This window comes from Geotrypetes seraphini, chromosome 3, assembly GCF_902459505.1.
Source record: "Geotrypetes seraphini chromosome 3, aGeoSer1.1, whole genome shotgun sequence".
NCBI lineage: Eukaryota > Metazoa > Chordata > Amphibia > Gymnophiona > Dermophiidae > Geotrypetes > Geotrypetes seraphini.
Genome location: NC_047086.1, coordinates 91,704,607 through 91,723,975, shown reverse-complemented (window position 1 = coordinate 91,723,975; position 19,369 = coordinate 91,704,607). Strand labels below are relative to the sequence as shown.

The following is a 19,369-nucleotide window of genomic DNA, read 5'->3' as shown; positions in this document are numbered from 1 at the left end:
AAGTCATTCTCCCCAAAAATGCTCATGCAAATGAGGTTGGCGGAGAGTAGTGAAGATTCGCTAAATTTGCATGTGCTCATTGCTAGTGATAACAATGGGCACATGTACAGAATAAACACACTAAAAAAAAAACACCCAACAACAAATTGAGCCACCGATGTCCAGAAATCCTCCACCTGACATTGGGAGAGTTTCCCACTCTCTCCTGCTGCCAATCAACCCCCCCCCCCAGGCCTCCAACAACCTCCACCGTTTCCCCCTTACCTTATTTAGGGCTAGATGCACTAAAGTCAGTCGGCAATACTAACTAGATTGCTGTTGGCTGATTCTCTGGCTATTTTTGTGCAAATCATTTGCATGCAAATCTGACAGATCAATCGCTCAGTGAGCGATTGACACATGCACAGAGCCCTAACAGAAATGACTGGGGAAGCAGCCTCCTGTCACTGCTGTTAAGGCTTCTGTTTATTTTAATGGCACAGAGGTTGTGCATGTGTTACACATGCACAACCTGACCCATTAAAAAAAAGAAAAAAAAGTCCCCACTGCACTGATGACCCTTCCCTAATGAACTCTCCCCGAAATGGCAGCAACCTGGTCCAATCAGAGCCTTAGACCCCTCCCATGTACATCTGGGGAGGGGCTTGAGTCTCTGATTGGCCCAGGTTGTTTAAGTCCCATCCCATAGGAAGGGCCTTAGAGCCTGAGCCAGTCAGAGCCTCTAGCCCCTACCCGGTGCATTCCTTGGCTATAATACATGCACTCAAGATGCGTGCTTTTACCACTCATCCCCCTCCCCCCCAAAAAGACTATAATTTATGTGAATCATGCAATTTTTATTTTGTTATGTTAGCTACTGTCAAAATTCATGCTATGAGATGCATTTTTCACAGTGCTGGTACTGTACCGGCACCCCTGGACCAGTTGCAGGTTTTTGTTGCCAAAAGCCAATGCTGCTCTTGGAGAATGATTTAATTTTGTTGAAGAATCCATTGGAGTGTTTGTTTAAATATCAAAGAGCCCATTTGCATGGCAGTGTTAGCCTACTAGAAAGTATGCAAAAGACTAAAATAAGCCATTTTTATAATCCACCGCTACAATGAATGCAGGCTAAACTGGCTGGAACCGATTTAGCAACCACATTAAAGGCAACCTTAAGTTTTGAGAATTTGGCCCCTGGTGTTTTAATTTAAAAAAAAAAAAAATTTATTTTCATTTAATCTTTTTGACAAAATATTAGTCAAAACAAGTAATAATAAAATACCAGTTTTAACATCTTTGAATAATGAAAAATAGGTAACAAGAGAAATAAAAGAAAAAAAATGTATGAGGAAACACTTTACCATTAATTCAAAGGTATGAAATTAAACTCAGAAATCAAATTCACTGGTCTATATAGTTAGTCCTCAATTAAGGAGGGAGACAGCTGTGAATTCACTGAATATTACTAATCAAACTATACAAAGGAAAATAAAGAAATGGAGGCTGATTGGGTTCAAGAACCAGACTTGACTGAGCTGACTTGAAGAAGAGAATCTCTCAAGATTACTAAACTTGCTCTTTAGCGGAAATAAATTTTGTCAACTGCTGCGATTCAAAAAATTGTTTGAAGATATCTCAATACAAAAATATTCACAAAGTCCAGTAAAGATTTCACCCAATCAAGATGAATTATTAATGAGGTCCGGAAGGGGTATCAGACAACCCAACAAACAGTGATGTTTGAAGGGAATAATTCTTCATTTGCCCCACGGTACCTCCTCCTCCATATTAATTTTACTTTTTTTACTTTTATCAATAGTTACTGTCACTTTTAGTCATTTCTGGTGCTTAAGTCTTCTTATTTCATACAATTATTCATGAATCTTAATTCTGAATACTTAGCTTTCAGCCTTGAAAAACATTCCCCTGAACGCCAACGCGTTTCGAATTCTTTGTCACGGTGACATGGGGAAAGCTGAAAATCCAAGAAACAGCATAATTAGCACTATAGACTTAGCAGTATACATATTTAACTGCGGAAAAGCTAAACCCTCCCACTACTTAAACATTACAGCTTACCTATTGTTGTGAACATACATTACATACCGCCGCACAACTTATCAAAGGACAAGCCGCAGCGTTCTGACTCTGGGATATTAAATACCCCCCCTGAATGACGACATATCCGGGGGGAGGGGGAAAAAACAAAACAAAAAAAACAAAAACCTCATCTATTCTGACCAACAGAAAGAATAACCAGCATTAGATTAAAGGTCCGCTTGCGCTAACCAATCGGATGACTCATTAAGCCCCTTAGGCGACATAGTATCTAATATGAACATCCACCGGAGTTCGCAACGATTAAGCCTCCGGGCAATGTTCCCTCCCTCCCACCCTACTATAATGCGGTCTAAAACTCGCCACTTCAGATCTTTTAAAGTATGACCACAGCTTATCCAATGGCGGACAAGCGGGGACGACTCGTTATGAGTGTGAACTCTAGATTTATGCTCCGTGAGACGGACCCGTATGGGGCGAGAAGTTCTGCCCACATACAGCTTTGGACAGGGGCATTGAATTACGTAAATAACGTTATCAGAATTGCATGTGGTATTATACTTAATCTTGAATATTTCCCCAGTGCTAGGATGGGTCCAAACTTCCCCAGGTATAGTAAAACTACACCATTGACATTGGCCACACGGAAGGTGACTCCCACTTTGGAACCGAACTCTCTCCTGGAATTTATTATGATTTAAATATTCGCCCAGATTTCTTCTTCTCCTATAAGAACAAATAGGATGATCGTCCAAAGTGGGAATCGCCAACCTAGGGATATGCCAGTGTTTTTTAACGATTTGGGAGACCCGATGGGCAAGGGTGGAAAACTCCTGCATGAATAATTCATGAATAATTGTATGAAATAAGATTCATGAATAATTGTATGAAATAATTCATGAATAATTGTATGAAATAAGAAGACTTAAGCACCAGAAATGACTAAAAGTGACAGTAACTATTGATAAAAGTAAAAAAAAGTAAAATTAATACGGAGGAGGAGGTACCGTGGGGCAAATGAAGAGTTATTCCCTTCAAACATCACTGTTTGTTGGGTTGTCTGATACCCCTTCCGGACCTCATTAATAATTCATCTTGATTGGGTGAATTCTTTACTGGACTCTGTGAATATTTTTGTATTGAGATATCTTCAAACAATTATTGAGAATATATGGTAGTAAGATGGCTCAAATGAGGTTCAAAAAAAACATATCTATTCCCTTGATAGACCATCACACATTTACAGGGATATCTGAGAATGAACGTCACAAAATAAGAAATTGTCTCAAAATAAGAAATTGTTTTCTTCTCTTTTGGGTTGATCATGACACATCTGGATCCATTCTCACTAATTTTGACATAAATGGTATGTCCTTAAACTTAAAGAACAACTTGAGCATCCATTCTCTGTCCGAATCAATTGCAAATTGTACAAGCAGCGTAGCAGTTGCAGGTGCCTCATTATCAGATCTCTCTAGGAAATTTGTCAAATCCAAGCTATCAGCAGATAAATTCTGCTGGTTTGGTTTGAATTATTAATCTAGTTGGTAAGTAATATATTTTTGTGAGAGGCAGATAAGAGGTTTCAGGAACTTTCAGACTTCTCTCAAATATTTCTTAAATGTATCTTGCGCTGGAAAAAGTGGTAGTTTTGGAAAATTTGTAATCCGAAGATTACATCTTCTGGTCATGTTCTCCAGCATTTCCACCTTAAAATTAAGATTTCCACTATCCCTAACCCACACCAAGGCCTGGGATTCCACAGTTTTTATTCTGGTCTCATGTCCATCCACTTTGTTTTCCAGGCTAGATAGCCTGTTTTTCAAATCCAAATTTTCTGACACAACATTTGTGTAACGTGCTGTAAGTTGCTGCATTTGGGTCCCAAAGGAGAATTGTAAAGTAGATATTGCTTCCCAAAGTACTTCCATATTAAAGATCTTGGGTCTCTGCATAGGTGTAAGTTCTAAACCCAGGCCCTCTGATACAATTAAAGTACCTGCAACCTCGGGTGAAGGTAAATTCAACTTGAGGAAATCCTGGGGATCCGCTGTTTCAACGATGGCTGAATTAGCTTCAATACTCCTCCTGCTGAGTCGACTCCCGCACTCAGCTGGTCAGGAGAGAGAACACCCCGGAACGTTCTTTCCTCCAGTTGCTGCTCTAACGCCAAAGGGCTACTCGGAGGACTCCGCTCCTCCGGAGATAAAGATGGTGCCTCAAAGGAGAGTGCTAACGCTTCAGTTTGCGTGCCTCTCATAGCTGAGAAAACTCAAGCTCACTCATTCGGGTCCCATGCTGAAGAAAAGCGTCCATTGGGCCCGCTGCTGCCGAAGATTCGTCCGGGAACACCCGGAGCTTGGATTTACGTTTGATCATTGATAAGGTAAAAGCAGCACCCAGGGACCTCAGTGGCATCTTAGCTCCGGCTACCAGCGGCCATCTTAGTTAAGCCACTCCCCCTGTCTCGTGTCCTGGTGTTTTAATTTTATGTTTCTCATCCCCTTCTTGCCTTTTCATCTTCCCTTCTGCTGTGTAGATTCTTTGGTTCTAGTTTTCCTTTGTCCCTGTGCTGTGATTCTATAATGACAAGACATGTATCCATCATATATGGAAAAATAGTATGGTTGCCATCTTAGTCCTCGTGATTGCACAGAAATAAAGGTTAGTAAGAACATAAGAATAACCTTACTGAATCAGACCAATGGTTCATCTAGCCCAGTATCCCATCTTCACAGAGGCCAATTCAGGTCACAAGTACCTAGCAAAACCCCAAATAAATAGGTTACAAATCAGGTGCTCATACATTTTCACTATCTGTCCTGGCAAACTCAGTCTATCTAATGTACCTGGGGCAGGGTGCTAAGGCTGTAGCTCTAACGACTACACCACACTAAGAGATTAAATAATCACGCACACTTGTTGAGTTTGATAGAAATAAATAACATCCAATGACAAATGCAGCCTGATGATCCCCAAATCCTAGAGAATTTAAATACACGACTGTTCACTCCAGAGCCTTTCCATACCTGACAGCAAAATGGTGGAATCCTTTACCAGCAGAATTAAAGAACACTCCCCTCCTACCAAAACATTTGTAAAGAACTAAAAACTTGCCTATTTGGAAAATATCTTATTCTTCCCCCAAACAGGCTATGACCGAAACAAACCACCTCTTCCATCTCAATAAATGATCAAGCTCTCTACATACCTACCCATCACCCCAGGAAAATGACACTCGTAATAGAACCTATATCGTAAAGATTATAACACCAGATATGACCAATCTTCTCTCCAAACCATATACCATAAGCATACCTACACAAACCAAGATATCTTTGTATGTCATGAACCTTAATGAAATATGTAAATCCTGGACATAATCTGGCTCTTCTAAATTGTAAATTGCATTGAACTCCTTCTGGGGCATATTAGCGATCCATAAATACTCAAGTAATATAATGTAATAAAATCCTTCCTTCTTGAGTTTAAGCTCCTGAAAGCTAGTCAGAAAAATATATAAATATAGTAAAAAGGTGTCATCTTTTTGTTTTATTTATTTATTACTATCTCCTTACAAACAAAACGCTGTCACACAAGTCAATACTCACTACTCAAAGAGAAAAACAGGGGTCTCAAGTGCTCCCACTCGAAGGCCCGAGATATACTTCAAGGCCAATGAATGATATATTGAGCTATCATCAATCCCGTTTATTTTCTCTATACTTTGTAGTGATTAATTTTCATATTTTTAGCTAATATTCCTTGTGTTTAAATATTCATTCAATAATTTATTTTATTTTATTTTAATACTCATTTGCCATTAAATATTTTTTCAAACTACTTAGCTTATTAATTCTTTTCCTTCCTCCATACGCTTATAACTTTCCTTAAACTACTGTATTTCCCCCCTCTCTCTCTTTGCTCAATCCCCCTGTATTTAACTCTCTCCAAAAACTATAAATCCACCCACTAAACCTGTTGTACTACTTATATGTCTAATTTACTCCGCAGTGTGTATGTTCAATTGTAAACCGTTCTGAGCTATTGGGAGGACGGGATAAAAATCTAAATAAATAAATAAATAAATAAATTATGATTTTCTATTGACTCTCTTGTCAATAGAAAATCATAAGAGTCAATAGAAAATCATAAGAGGAAGGAAAAGAATTAATAAGCTAAGTAGTTTGAAAAAATATTTAATGGCAAATGAGTATTAAAATAAAATAAATTATTGAATGAATATTTAAACACAAGGAATATTAGCTAAAAATATGAAAATTAATCACTACAAAGTATAGAGAAAATAAACGGGATTGATGATAGCTCAATATATCATTCATTGGCCTTGAAGTATATCTCGGACCTTCGAGTGGGAGCACTTGAGACCCCTGTTTTTCTCTTTGAGTAGTGAGTATTGACTTGTGTGACAGCGTTTTGTTTGTAAGGAGATAGTGCTATTCACAATATAAATTAAGAGGAAGATATTATTTATTTATTAGCAATGTATGTTCTCACTATACACGTGTTGTATTCCTGAATTTGCTTATTCATGCAAAATAAAGTGTAACTCATTTTCACTTATTCATGGTCATATGCAGTGTGTTCTCATGAGGATGAAGATATTCATAGAGCTGTGCTTTGAGTATTGTTACATCAAAAGACTCTTTTTACAAAAAAAAAACAACAAGAAGTATATAAAATACATTTATAAAATGCAGAATATAAGTAAACTGTTCTTTACAAGAAGGGTACACAAAGGAGTATGGTAAACAGGGTTGCATAGTAACCTAACTCCCTTTTTCTCAAAGGATCAATGGTTCTGTATTCACTGGGTTTTCTAGGAACCTAACTTCAGCAAATAGTGAGAACGCACTGTGTTAGATGCATCTCTTCACTGGTTTTCTCCCTTGGCTGTACTGCTTACAAGTTTCAAACTTACAATTGTTCAACTTCTTTTTCTGTTTGTTGACATGTTCAATGTATATGCACATATTTCTCTATGTCACTTTGGTAAAGAACAGAGAAAAAATGAATGTAAAAAATTGTTAAAATGCATTGCTGCTGTAGATACACTGAAAACCTTTGACTGCTTGTTTTCAGATTTTGTATGCTAATGAAGGTGAAAGCAAGAAGGAGCAAGAATTTCCTGTGGACCCCGTAGAGAAGTCAAATTATATTTGCCACAAAGGACATGAATTTATACCTACCCTCTATCATTTCCCAACCAATTGTGAGGCTTGTATGAAGCCTCTGTGGCACATGTTTAAACCCCCACCTGCCCTGGAGTGCCGTCGTTGTCATATCAAATGTCACAAAGATCACATGGATAAAAAAGAAGAGATTATAGCACCTTGCAAAGGTATATAGTGAATGAATGTGGTTAAGGAGTAAATGTAAAACTGGTTAAAAGTCAGCTTGGGAGTTCACTTGCTCTCCTGCTATTGGACAGAGTCACTGTTTTTGTTTTAAAATTGGGGCTTTTCCTTTAATCTGTTTGAAGAATATTCATGTGTAAGAATGCAACAAGGCAAGCGATCTACCAATGAATCCAATGTGGAATAAAACAATTTGTAGACAGTCTGGATATAATGTCAGATTTATTCAAGGTGCTCTCAGTAACTGTGCCCAACACGTTTTATAAAACAAGACTGCTTCAGGGGCAATTAAGTGTGATAAAACAAAAAATGTGTGCCAATTCAGTCACTATCATTAAAAATAAAATCAAAATTTAATAAAACCATCTGAATTAAACAGACCATATCAAAACATCTCAAACTCTGTGAAAGGATGGTTTACTGAGCTGGGATCAAAACCAGATGCCTTAATTTAATGTAATTTAATTCTTATATACCGCTAATAACCGTGAGGTTTCAAAGCGGTTTACAAAAATGATGCATTAAAAAGATACAAAAGATAAAAATAAATAAGATAGGTACTTGGAAATAAAACCCAGCTGATGCAAAGAATCCATAATTACTTAAAATGCTGTAGAAAATCAACTTAAACCCCTGAATAAAAGCTTTAAAAAGGTTAAATTGTAGTAGTTTTGGATTCTTAAACATCTCAATATTTTTAGTGATTTTGATTTTGAGAAATCCAACAGGCTTTATAGCAGAGCGGTTTTTAATATGAGATCTTTTCAGATTTTTTTAATCAAGGTTGTTTTGAACTTTTAGGTTTTATATTTTATTTATTTGAAGTTTTTAGTTATATTATTAAGGACTCTACTACTTTTTTCAGAAGTTGTACTGAATTTTCCAACTGTTTTAACTCACCAGAGCTCATTATTATTCATGACATCAGACTTTTACTATTTAAGACTGATTGTGTGCACATGCTTGCCTGTTTGTCATTTGATACTCAGGAGACTCTGAGTATTCTTTTTTTTTAAAAAAAAATCTTTATTGATTTTCTAAGCAGATAAAAAGTGCAAACAATATACATTCACAGAATTAAAAAAAAAAAACCAACACTTATATACTTGCAAATTACTAAAACTCCCTCCCTCCCTGGATGTGTGTGCAAAGAGAACTTAATCTAATGAATTACTAATCATTAATTTGTTTAACAAAGGACTGTAATGGACTCCAAATTTCTTTAAAGTTTTTACTTTTCCCAGATTGTTCCGCTAACATTCTTTCGTAACGATAGTATAAGCGTCAGGGTATGTATTGGATCCTGGACTGTGAGTATTCTTTCTTAGCTCATTATTTTAAATTTAGCAGCTTTTTGTCTTTAAAAAGATTCTTGTTTTTATTGAACAAACTTAGGAACATCATTAGTTTAGTTTGGACATGCCCTTATTTTTTGGACAGCATTGCATATTTGGAGTAAGCTGGTCTTTTGCATTAGCTGACTTTCATTTCTTGTACAATCTGTTTTTGATCCCAGTTAGGTAAAGCCATCTTTTCACAGATTTTGATATGTTTTTTTTTTTTATATGGTCTGTTTTATTTTTATTCAGTTGGTTTTATTCAATTTTGATTGTATTTTTAATGATTGAATTGACACACATTTTTTTGTTGTCACAGTTAATTGCTCCTGAAGCAGCATTGTTTGGTGAAACGTATCAGGCACTGTTGCAGGAATCACCTTGAATAAATCTGACATTATCTCCAGACTGTCTACCGATTTGTTTTATTCCATGAAGAATATTCATGAAATTTAGTATATTTCTGTGAAGTTTTGTTTCCCCTCTTGTCACTGAGGGGGGGAAACTATTTTTTTACATATTTAGGGGTCCTTTTACTAAGGCATGCTAGCCATTTTAGCACACGCTAAATATTAGGTTGCGCTAAATGCTAACGCGTCCATTATAGTGTATAGCGTTTAGCACGCGCTAAAATGGCTAGCACGCCTTAGTAAAAGGACCCCTAAATATGTAAAAAAATAGTTTCAAATAGTTGACTTTTTTAGGACATATACTGTGTCCATGCATTAATATGCAGCTATTATAAAGTCCAAGATGTCTAGATATAGTTTGTATTTTGAGCAAATGTTTTTTTTTTAAATATCTGCTTATTTTTAAAATCTGTTTCTATGATGCATAAATCAGATATTTAACAGATTATATGTATCAAGCAGAGATGAGTGGTCTTAGTGACCAAACTAACTTTATAATATCATTAATAATAATCATTTCCATTGTTAGCAATTAGACTTCCTGTAGTTTGGGCACTGAATTAACACTTGGTAATATAATGCTGTTTTTTTCATATACTTATTTTTGTTGATGGCACTCCATTGATGTAGTCTTTATTATTCATTGTTTTTTCTAGTATACTATGATATTTCTACGGCAAAAAATCTACTTTTATTAGCCAATTCAACAGAAGAACAGCAAAAATGGGTGAGTCGACTGGTAAAAAAGATTCCAAAAAAGCCTCCAGCACCAGACCCTTTTGCTCGGTCATCTCCTAGAACTTCCATGAAGGTACAGCCAAATCAATCTATCCGACGGCCAAGCCGACAGGTCCCTCCAAACAAGCCCAGGTACTGTACCATTATCACTACTATTACGAACATTTTTGTAGTGCTGTAGAGATGCACTTAAAGAGACATTCTCTGCTATGTTGTGTTTACAATTTAATCAAGACAAAGAGACCGAGAAGGCAAGTGTTTGGGAAATAATAATTCTCAAAAGTAGATTAATAAGTGCTATTTAGTTGAACACAGGGTCCTGTGTTATCTAATTGGGTAGAGCTGCAAGATCTGAATCTTTGCCTCACAAAACAAACAGAGAATGGAGTGGGTGGGTGAGTCGTAGATTGGGTGATCCTCCCCAAAGTGCTTCATGTTCCCTATGAACCAGTTAATTTTTGCAACAGTAGTATGTAAATGTATTTCATTTTATTTTCATCTGTGTGTATGTGTCACTCTTATAGATTAGAAACTTAATCAAACTGGCTCTCATAAATAATCATAAAGTATTCCTTATCTCAACAAATCAGTCACAGTTCCTTTGTGCAGTGTGATCTGCTGGGCTAGCCACAGTTCCAAAGTCAGGATTGACCCTCCAGACAGTTTTCTACAAGGCAGGATTCATATATCCTTTGGCAGTACATTAGAAATAAAGCCCTCTAGCCGATATGCTTTCAAAAGAAACTGTTTTATATATGTTCAAATCTTTTTATTGTGAATGCAAATAACAAACAAATAAGAACAGGGCAAAGTCAAAAAAACCATCCAGCAACAATACAGCAAGTTCAGATATGCAAAGGTTAAAACATAAGTAGGAAACCCCAACCCAGCTAGCAAAATCCCCTAACATAACCTCCCCCCCCCCAAAGAAACAGACAGAAGAGGACCAACAGGTCTCTCGCATCCCAAAGGCCCGTACTCTTGTGACCTTCGGTATCTTCAGTGAGGATTTCCCCTCCCCCCCCCAAAAAAAAAGGTGTCTGCAGTGACCAAACCCAGCAGCAGGCGCATAGCACAGCAACAAAGCTATGCCAGATGACTCAAAAGGAAACTACGTCCTCGGGGCGATAAGGAAGCCAAATACTCTCCAAACCAGCAGAAAACTACGCCGTCGACGAGGGTGACCAACCGCCTCTCTTGCCTCCCATGTGGCCAAATGGTGCACCAAAGATCTCCAGTTCCAAAAAGAGGTTTTATTTAATTCAAAAGTAGCAAAACACCAAACTTTCTGATTTCAGTTCCTTACAGGATTAGAACAAAACATTATGACAGTCTCAGCTCCCTCATACCTCTGAATTAACCTGGGCTGGAGGTTCTTGGGCGTTTCTCATTTTAGGGAAACCCTTTAGGTATGTTCCATAGTCAAAAGCACCAAACACAGTTCCTTTAACATCCTTTTCTTAAAGTTTGTTTTCCCCCACACCCATATACACTACTGCTTTTTCAGTCAGTTCAGTCATATCCTATAATTATTTTCCCTATAGCCTCAGGAGAGAAGTAGGTAAGGTTCAGTCCAAACAAACCACAACAAAAAAAATATTGTCCAGCTATCTTTGAGGGTTAGTCACAAACTGAAGATGGGGGATGAGAGAATTCCACACACATCCTATTTTCACAGACCCTCTCCAGTTCAGATGGTTGCTGGCTCTTAAAAATGTTTAATATAACTTTATAGAAGGAGTAGCTGTCCTAAACTTCTGGCAGTGCATGCCTTTCCCTTAACAGCATTGCTGAAAAAAACAAACAAACTCCCCAAGCAGGGACTTATCATATTAGGTCAGCAATTGTTTTCCCATTCCATGAGAAGGCTTTCTAAGTTCTCAAGCAGAAGTTCCCCAGCTTTTCATCTCCATAGACTCTCATCCTATCCTGTTCCTCTTTGGATCTTTTCTTCTTGGAACTCTCTGCTCTAGCATTTTCCTAATTCTTTCAGGGTTCCTGTTCCTTTACTGGTAAGATCAGCTGTCTTTCATTTGCTCCTAGGGAGAAAAGCTTTTCTCTTGGGGATTCCCAGGGTCTTAAAATCTCTCTAATTAAAACAATACTTTTTTTTTTTTTTTTACACACCCATGCCTAGCTTTAGACACAGAATCCCCTGGAGTCTTTGTGGGGGATGCACTAAAGTCAACGATCGTCGCTAAACCTATCTTCGCAGCTTTAACGATGATCACTGTTATCGACCTGATGCCCAAAATGGCTCACCGCCTGTTTTTCCCCTTGATCGCACATTTTCCGATCCGGCCATGCAAAATAGCCAAGTGATGGATGCACTAACATCGCTTGGCTATTCCAAAAAATGGTGTTTTTGCGTGGGGTTTTGGTTTTTTTTTTTTCCCCAATGGCACAGATATTTTGCATGTGTTACACATGCAAAATATCTGTCCCATAAAAAGAAAAAGTCCCCCTCTGCTGATGACCCTAATAAATGTGGGCTCCCCCCCAAGACACTGTCCCCTCCGAACCCAAAACAAATGGCAGGATGACTGGCACTCTCATCCTCTACTACCTATAATACCTTGCTCCAGACCAACATCATACATTCTGTGCTGAGCTGGAAAGAGGCCTTGAGCATCTGCGCATGTTCAAGGCCTGCAGGTTCCCGCCCTCTGGGATTCTCAAAGCAGTCCAGCAAACCTTGAGCACATGCAGACGCTCAAGGCTTCGCATCAGCTCTGTACAGCGCATTGTCATCCTCTTCCTGAGCAGAACTGTAAGTGCAATGTCGGTCTGGGGCAGGGGGGAGAGGGTAGTGGAGAATAGACGTGCCTAAGACTGTATTTGCCAGCGTTGCTGGTGGCCTCATCTGTACTGTTTGTTTGCCATGGTCCACCCCTCTCTGAAGCAACATGCAGATGAGCATCGGAGGAAAAGTCCTTGGCTGACGAGAGATAGCATGTATGTAGCACTGTCAGTTGGAAAATGAAGTTTAAATAAATGTCTGGGGGGGTGTTAAGGAATGAAAGGAAGTGACACTGAAACGATGGGGGCAGGGGAGGGGCAAAATAAGAAGAGAAGATGAGGTCGGAACCAGAGTGGGGAGGATGGGAAAGAGGCAGAAATGTAGCCTGTCTGTGTAATGCCCTGCTGCCTCTCAGTTCTAAAAGTGGCTGTGGTATCGGTGTCGGCGTCAGCACATAGGTTTTGTCTCTGGCTCTGCTGACCCCAAAAACAGGAGCCAGTGGCAGCATACACACACCAAAGCTGACACTGCCGCCACTTTCAGAATGGAGATGCAGCTGGGCATTATACAGGAGCAGGTAACCGTGTTAATTGCAGTTAAATTTTTTCATGCACATTAAATATTTAGGGGCTGCTTCTATAAACGGGGGTCCCGATTGTAGGCAGCTGTAGGCGTCCTACTGCTGCCTGGCAGCTAATTGGGACGCATGCTTTTAGAAAAAACTCAGGTGAGGAAGGTTGCCTACATTGTAGGCATCTGTCGCGGGACTACAGAGATGCACAGCTTGTCCAAGGCTGGGCATGGGCATGGCTTTGCCCAGAAGTGGCCTTGGGTGAGATTGTGTCCCTGTGCTTCTCTGTAGAGCCATGACAAACGACTGAAATGTAGGTCTGCAAAATTCTGGTCTGCATTTCAGGTCTAAAAGTACATGCCGCTACCAACTCAACTGATCGCGGAAAGGGAATTCCCAATCAGCTGAACTGGCAAGACTCCCAAAACCACGGCTATAAGACAGGCACGATTCTGTATAGGATGCTGGTATGCGATTCTCAGCCATTTCTTAGACAGCCTCTGAGACTGGCATCCTATAAAGAATCAGTCCCTTAGTGCAGTGTTCTTCAACCTTTTTACACCTATAGACCGGTGGAAATAAAATAATTATTTTGTGGACCAGCAAACTATTAAGACTGAAATAAAAAACCCCGTCTCTGCCCCGTCCCCGTGAGCTCAATCCCCATAAACCATCTGATCCCATCCACACAAGCCTCAAATAGTTATGATTTTATATTGAACTTATTTTATTAAAGTATAAAAAAAAACAATATTCTGTACAATTGTTATTCTATAAATACAAATAATACAGAGCGCAAGGATCAACAAAATCCTTGTCTCCCCTCCCCTTCACATAAATCCCCTCTACTATTAAGAAAACTGAATAAACCAAAGGATTACAGAATACTACACAGAAATATCATGCTAACAGAATACTGCAGTCACACATGACAGGAATAGTGTTAGGGGAGTGTAACTAGGGCAACATCCCCCTGGTCAGAGAACCCTAAGCCAGCTGGAAGCTAAAGAAGCAATGCCTGGGCTTTGCAGTCCCCAGTTATGTCTAACACCAGCTCTAGAAGGATACATATTTTAAATCTGATATATTCTAATCACAAAATAGAAATACAATTATTTTTTTCTATCTTTTGTTGTCTCTGGTTTCTGCTTTCATCTTCTTTTCACTCTCTTCCTTCCAGTGTCTTCCCTGTCTGTCTCTTCAATCCAGCATCTGCCCCTTCCATCTACTGTCTGTCCTTTCCATATGGTATCTGCCCTCTTTCTATGCCCCTCTCCCCTTTCCATCCAGCCTGTGCCCCCTCTCTCCTTTTTACATTGGGTTTCTGTATCCTTTCTCCAAAAGAGCCTTTAGAGGAGGGAGATCTTTTTCAAGCAGAGGGGAATGATCCCAGGGTGCTGCGTCTCCTTCATAAGAAGGAACTGAGCACTTTGATTTCAGAAGCCTTGATTGTGCTCTCTTTTGAGGATTCTTCAGCTGCAGCCTCTGGGACCTGGACAGAGTAGTGAAGATGCAGGAAGATTGCGAAGACCTGCAACATGACATAAACACACTCGAAAAATGGGTAGCGACATGGCAAATGAGGTTTAACGTGGATAAGTGTAAGGTGATGCATGTCGGTAACAAAAATCTTATACATGAATACAGGATGTCCGGTGCAATACTTGGAGAGACCCCCCCAGGAAACAGACTTCGGAGTACTGGTCGACAAGTCAATGAAGCCATCCACGCATTGTGTGGTGGCGGCGAAAAGGGCAAACAGAATGCTAGGAATGATTAAGAAGGGGATCACGAACAGATTAGAGAAGGTTATCATGCCGCTGTACCTGGCCATGGTACGCCCTCACCTGGAATACTGGTCCAGCACTGGTCGCCGTATATGAAGAAGGACACAGTACTACTTGAAATGGTCCAGAGAAGAGCGACTAAAATGGTTAAGGGGCTGGAGGAGTTGCTGTACAGCGAGAGATTGGAGAAGCTGGGCCTCTTCTCTCTTGAAAAGAGGAGACTGAGAGGGGATATGATCGAAACATTCAAAATACTGAAGGGAATAGACTTAGCAGATAAAGACAGCTTGTTCACCCTCTCCAAGGTAGGGAGAACAAGAGGGCACTCTCTAAAGTTGAAAGGGGATAGATTCCGTACAAACATAAAGAAGTTCTTCTTCACCCAGAGAGTGGTAGAAAACTGGAACGCTCTTCCAGAGGCTGTTAAAGGGGAAAACACCCTCCAGGGATTCAAGACAAAGTTAGAAAAGTTCCTGCTGAACCAGAACATATGCAGGTAAGGCTAGTTTCAGTTAGGGCACTGGTATTTGACCTAAGGGCTGCCGCGTGAGCGGACTGCTGGGCATGATGTACCACTGGTCTGACCCAATAGCGGCAATTCTTATGTTCTTACATGATTCATTCCAACTTCACTGCTCTCTTCATTTTATCTCTCCTACACCAGATCTAGCATCTTTGTCCCTCTCTCCTTATTTCTCCGTTTACCCCTTTTCCAGCATCAATCTCTCTCTACTTTCTCATTCCTTTGTCTCTCCCCTTTCCCTCATCTGATCTCTCCATTCCACCCTGACCCCTTCCTCTCCTCTAATCCCCCTGCCAGCTGTTTCCTTCCTTTTTCCTTCTCCCTTCCCTCCTCCCCCTATCCAACAATAACTCTCTTCCCTTCCCCTCCTCCCCTCCCAGCAGCATCTCTCCTCCCTCCCTCCAGGTCCAGTAGCAGCTCTTCCTTTATTTTCTCTTGTCCAGCAGCTTCCCAGCCTCCAACAGTGGCTTCCTCCCTTTCCCTTCGCTCCCCTTCCGGCAGCTCTCGGTACTTGCCTGCAGCAGCGCAGCGATTCACTTAGGCAGCCTTGGATCATTTGATGTGTCATGCCAGCCTCTGAGGAAAGAGGACGTTGTATCATCAGAGGCGGGCCATGACTCAGCAAAAGCCCCAAGGCTGCCTAAGTGAATCGTTGCGCTGCTGCAGGCAAGTACTGAATCGGATCCCCTGCATGGACCGGCATGAAATTTCTGCGGACCGACATCGGTCTGCGGCCCGGCAGTTGAAGAACACTGCCTTAGTACATTAATCTCATTATTAATGCACTTAAATATGCAGCCCCAGTTTTAATCATAGCAAGTTTCTGTGTTGGAACACAGAGCACTGCTGATTTGATGTAATACACTAGCTATATTGTAGCGGGGCTTTTACCTCTACAGACTTAGTTGGACTGCTGGACAAACGAGGGATAAAAATAATACTCAGGGAGGATAAGTTAATAACAGAAAAAAGATTGTTTTGAGTTTTGTTGAGGAGGATGTTGCAAGTCATACCCACACTATAATTCTCCTTTGGTGGTGATGATTAAGAGCAATAAATCATTTCAGTGTAAGTCTAGAAGATGCATTAGATGAGTTTGATAGACTCAAGAGAAACAAATCACCAGGACTAGATGGCTCCAATATAAAATTGTTACATTGGAGGGTGGTCACTATAACATATTTTTTTAAAGGACGCCATTGATGGTCTAATCCATAGATCAGTGAAGCCTGATGTCTGTGCCAAGCAAAATGGTTGAATATTAAAAAACCAAAAGGATGGCAAACCACACAAAACTGAATCCAAAACCACAAAAACTATGGGAAAAAGTCACAGAATATCAGGATGGAAACAGGAGTAGGAAAGGATTTTTATTAAATACTAAAAAGGTGAGGCAGCATAGTCCAGATAGCAATGAATGTAAAAAAGACCTAACACTAATGGTTGGCGCACTCATAATGGGCTCTAGCTCTTGTACGATTTAATTTGCACACAGTGGTACAGCTTGGCTACATGGACTACCGAGGAAGGCAATAGCTGCCGAAACATGGACCGTGTTGGGTCTTTTATACATTCGTTGTTATCTAGACTATGCTACATCACCTTTTTAGTATTTAATAAAAATCCTTTCCTACTCCTGTTTCCATCCTGATATTTTGTGGCTTTTTCCCACTTTTGCGTTTTCTGCAAAAACTAGTCTTGCATCACCAATTTATTAGATTTTGAAAGTGTGAAAACCAAGTGGGTAATAGTGAATTGATTGATTATAGTGCATTTGGGATTTTTAGAAAGTGTTTGGCAAAGTCCCTCATGAGAAAGTTATTGGGAAATGAGCCATGAGATACAGGCCATTCTCTTGTGTGGATTGCAGTCTGGCTAGAAGACATACAATGGTGTAGGATTAAATAGTCAAGTTACTTTACATGGAATCAGAGTAATTACTGTAATGCTCCAAGTATCTGCTTCATGTATATTGTTCTGTCATACATAACAAAACCCCCAGACTCCCCACACACTCCTACTAGAAAACGACATGGGGACAAATGTATCGCCGTCCCCGCGGGAACTAATTTTCCCATCCCATTCCCGCAAGTTCTTTTCCTGTCCCTGACCCATTCCTGCATGCTCTGTCCTCATCTGCACAAGCCTCAAACACTTCAAAATCATAAGTGTTCGAGGATTGTGTGGTTAAGGCAGAGCTTACAGGAATGGGGCAGGGAGAGCGACAGCAACAAAACTCACAGGGAAATTCAGTTCCTGTGGGGACGGGGACAAATTTGTCACCGTATCATTCTCTAACTCTTACCCCAATATTTTTCTGTGTATAACTGTATAGATAGAAACATAAGTACATTACCCCTCCCCTCCCTTTACAAAACTATGAAGCTGTTTTTAGCACAGGCCAGCATACTGAATGCTCTGCGCTGCTCCCAATGCTCATAGAACTCTGCGCATTGGGAGCAGCGCAGAGCAGCATATCAGCCTGCACTAAAAACCACTTTTGTGGTTTTGTAAAAGGGGGATTAATTTGAGGACTGTACCAAATATTCATATTTGATTTGGTTTAGCCCCAAATAGTGCAACGAATACTTTATTCATATTTAGCCATATAGTGATTTATATTCAAATATGAATAATCTGGGATTCTACTTTGCTAAATCCTACTGAAATAAACACTTAATCTCTGATTTCATGTTGCTTTTTTAAATTATTTATTATGTTAAAGCTCAATGCTCATTATTTGTATTCAGTATTTGTATTCGGCTAAATAACATTTTTCATTATTCATATTAGGCCAAATAGTAAAATATGTTGTTTGGTACAGCTAGGGTTACCAGATATCCGGGAAAAACCAGACATGGCCTCTTTTTAGAGGATTGTCTAGGTTCCCAGATGGACTTTCCAAAACCTGGTATTTGTCTGGGTTTTGGAAATTCCCTATAAGCTCTGGCTGCATTGGGAGGGCCTCTGAGCATGTGCAGATGACATCACACACATCCACATATGCTCCAGGCCCTCCAGAAGCGGCGGAGTACATAGCAAATGGAGGCGGTGGAACAGGGTGGAGCCAAAGGTAGCACTGGGAAGGGCTGGAGGCAGAACCAGGAGGGGCTGGGGCACAATGAGGTGGAGCTGGAGGCAGAACAGGGCTGGGTCATGTTTCTTGGGTTTTCTTTTTTTAAATATGGTAACCCTAGATACAGCTCTATTTAATATATACACATACTAGTTTTTTAGCTCGTTACATTAACAGGTGCTAGAATAGATGTGTAGACTTAGGCATTTGTTTATTTATTTCTGTATGTCTGTCTTTCTTTCTTTCTCCCTGCCCCCTTTCTTTCTTTCTGTATGTCTGTCTTTCTGTCTCTCTCCCTGCCCCCTGTCTTTCTGTCTCTCTCCCCCTGTCTATCTTTCTTTCTGTCTTTCTCCCCCTGTCTGTCTTTCTTTCTGTCTCTCTCCCTGCCAACTGCCTGTCTGTCTTTCTTTCTGTCTCTCTCCCTGCCAACTGCCTGCCTGTCTTTCTTTCTGTCTCTCCCCCCTGTCCAGAAGCACCCCTTCCCTGCTCCCCCCTGTCCAACAATAGCCCTTCTCCCTTCCTTTTACCTCCCCCCTGTCCAGCAGTAGCCCTTCTCCTTTACTTTTACCTCCCCCCTGTCTAGCAGCAGCCCTTCTCCCTTACTTTTACCTCTCCCCTATCCAGCAGCACCCCTTCCCTGCTCCCCCTGTCCAGCAGTAGCCCTTCTCCCTTACTTTTACCTCCCCCCATCCAGTAGTACCCCTTCTCCCTTCCCTGCTCCCCCTGTCCAGCATCCGCTAGCCTGGGCAGCCTCGGAGCTTTTGCTAGG

At 40.3% G+C, this 19,369-nt stretch overlaps 1 protein-coding gene across 7 annotated transcripts in view; it reads left to right on the top strand.

The window, feature by feature from the left end:
• The window catches only part of ROCK2 (Rho associated coiled-coil containing protein kinase 2), a 358,167-nt gene that overhangs the window by 314,527 nt on the left and 24,271 nt on the right, over positions 1-19,369 (top strand). For all 7 annotated transcript variants that reach the window (XR_004538687.1, XM_033936145.1, XM_033936150.1 and 4 more), the window contains 2 exons: positions 7,144-7,402; positions 9,822-10,035. Coding sequence is in view for 6 of the 7 variants with exons in the window: in XM_033936145.1 (XP_033792036.1) it covers positions 7,144-7,402; positions 9,822-10,035 (473 nt within the window). In the remaining variant the exon portion in view is untranslated. The remainder of the gene's footprint in view (positions 1-7,143; positions 7,403-9,821; positions 10,036-19,369) is intronic.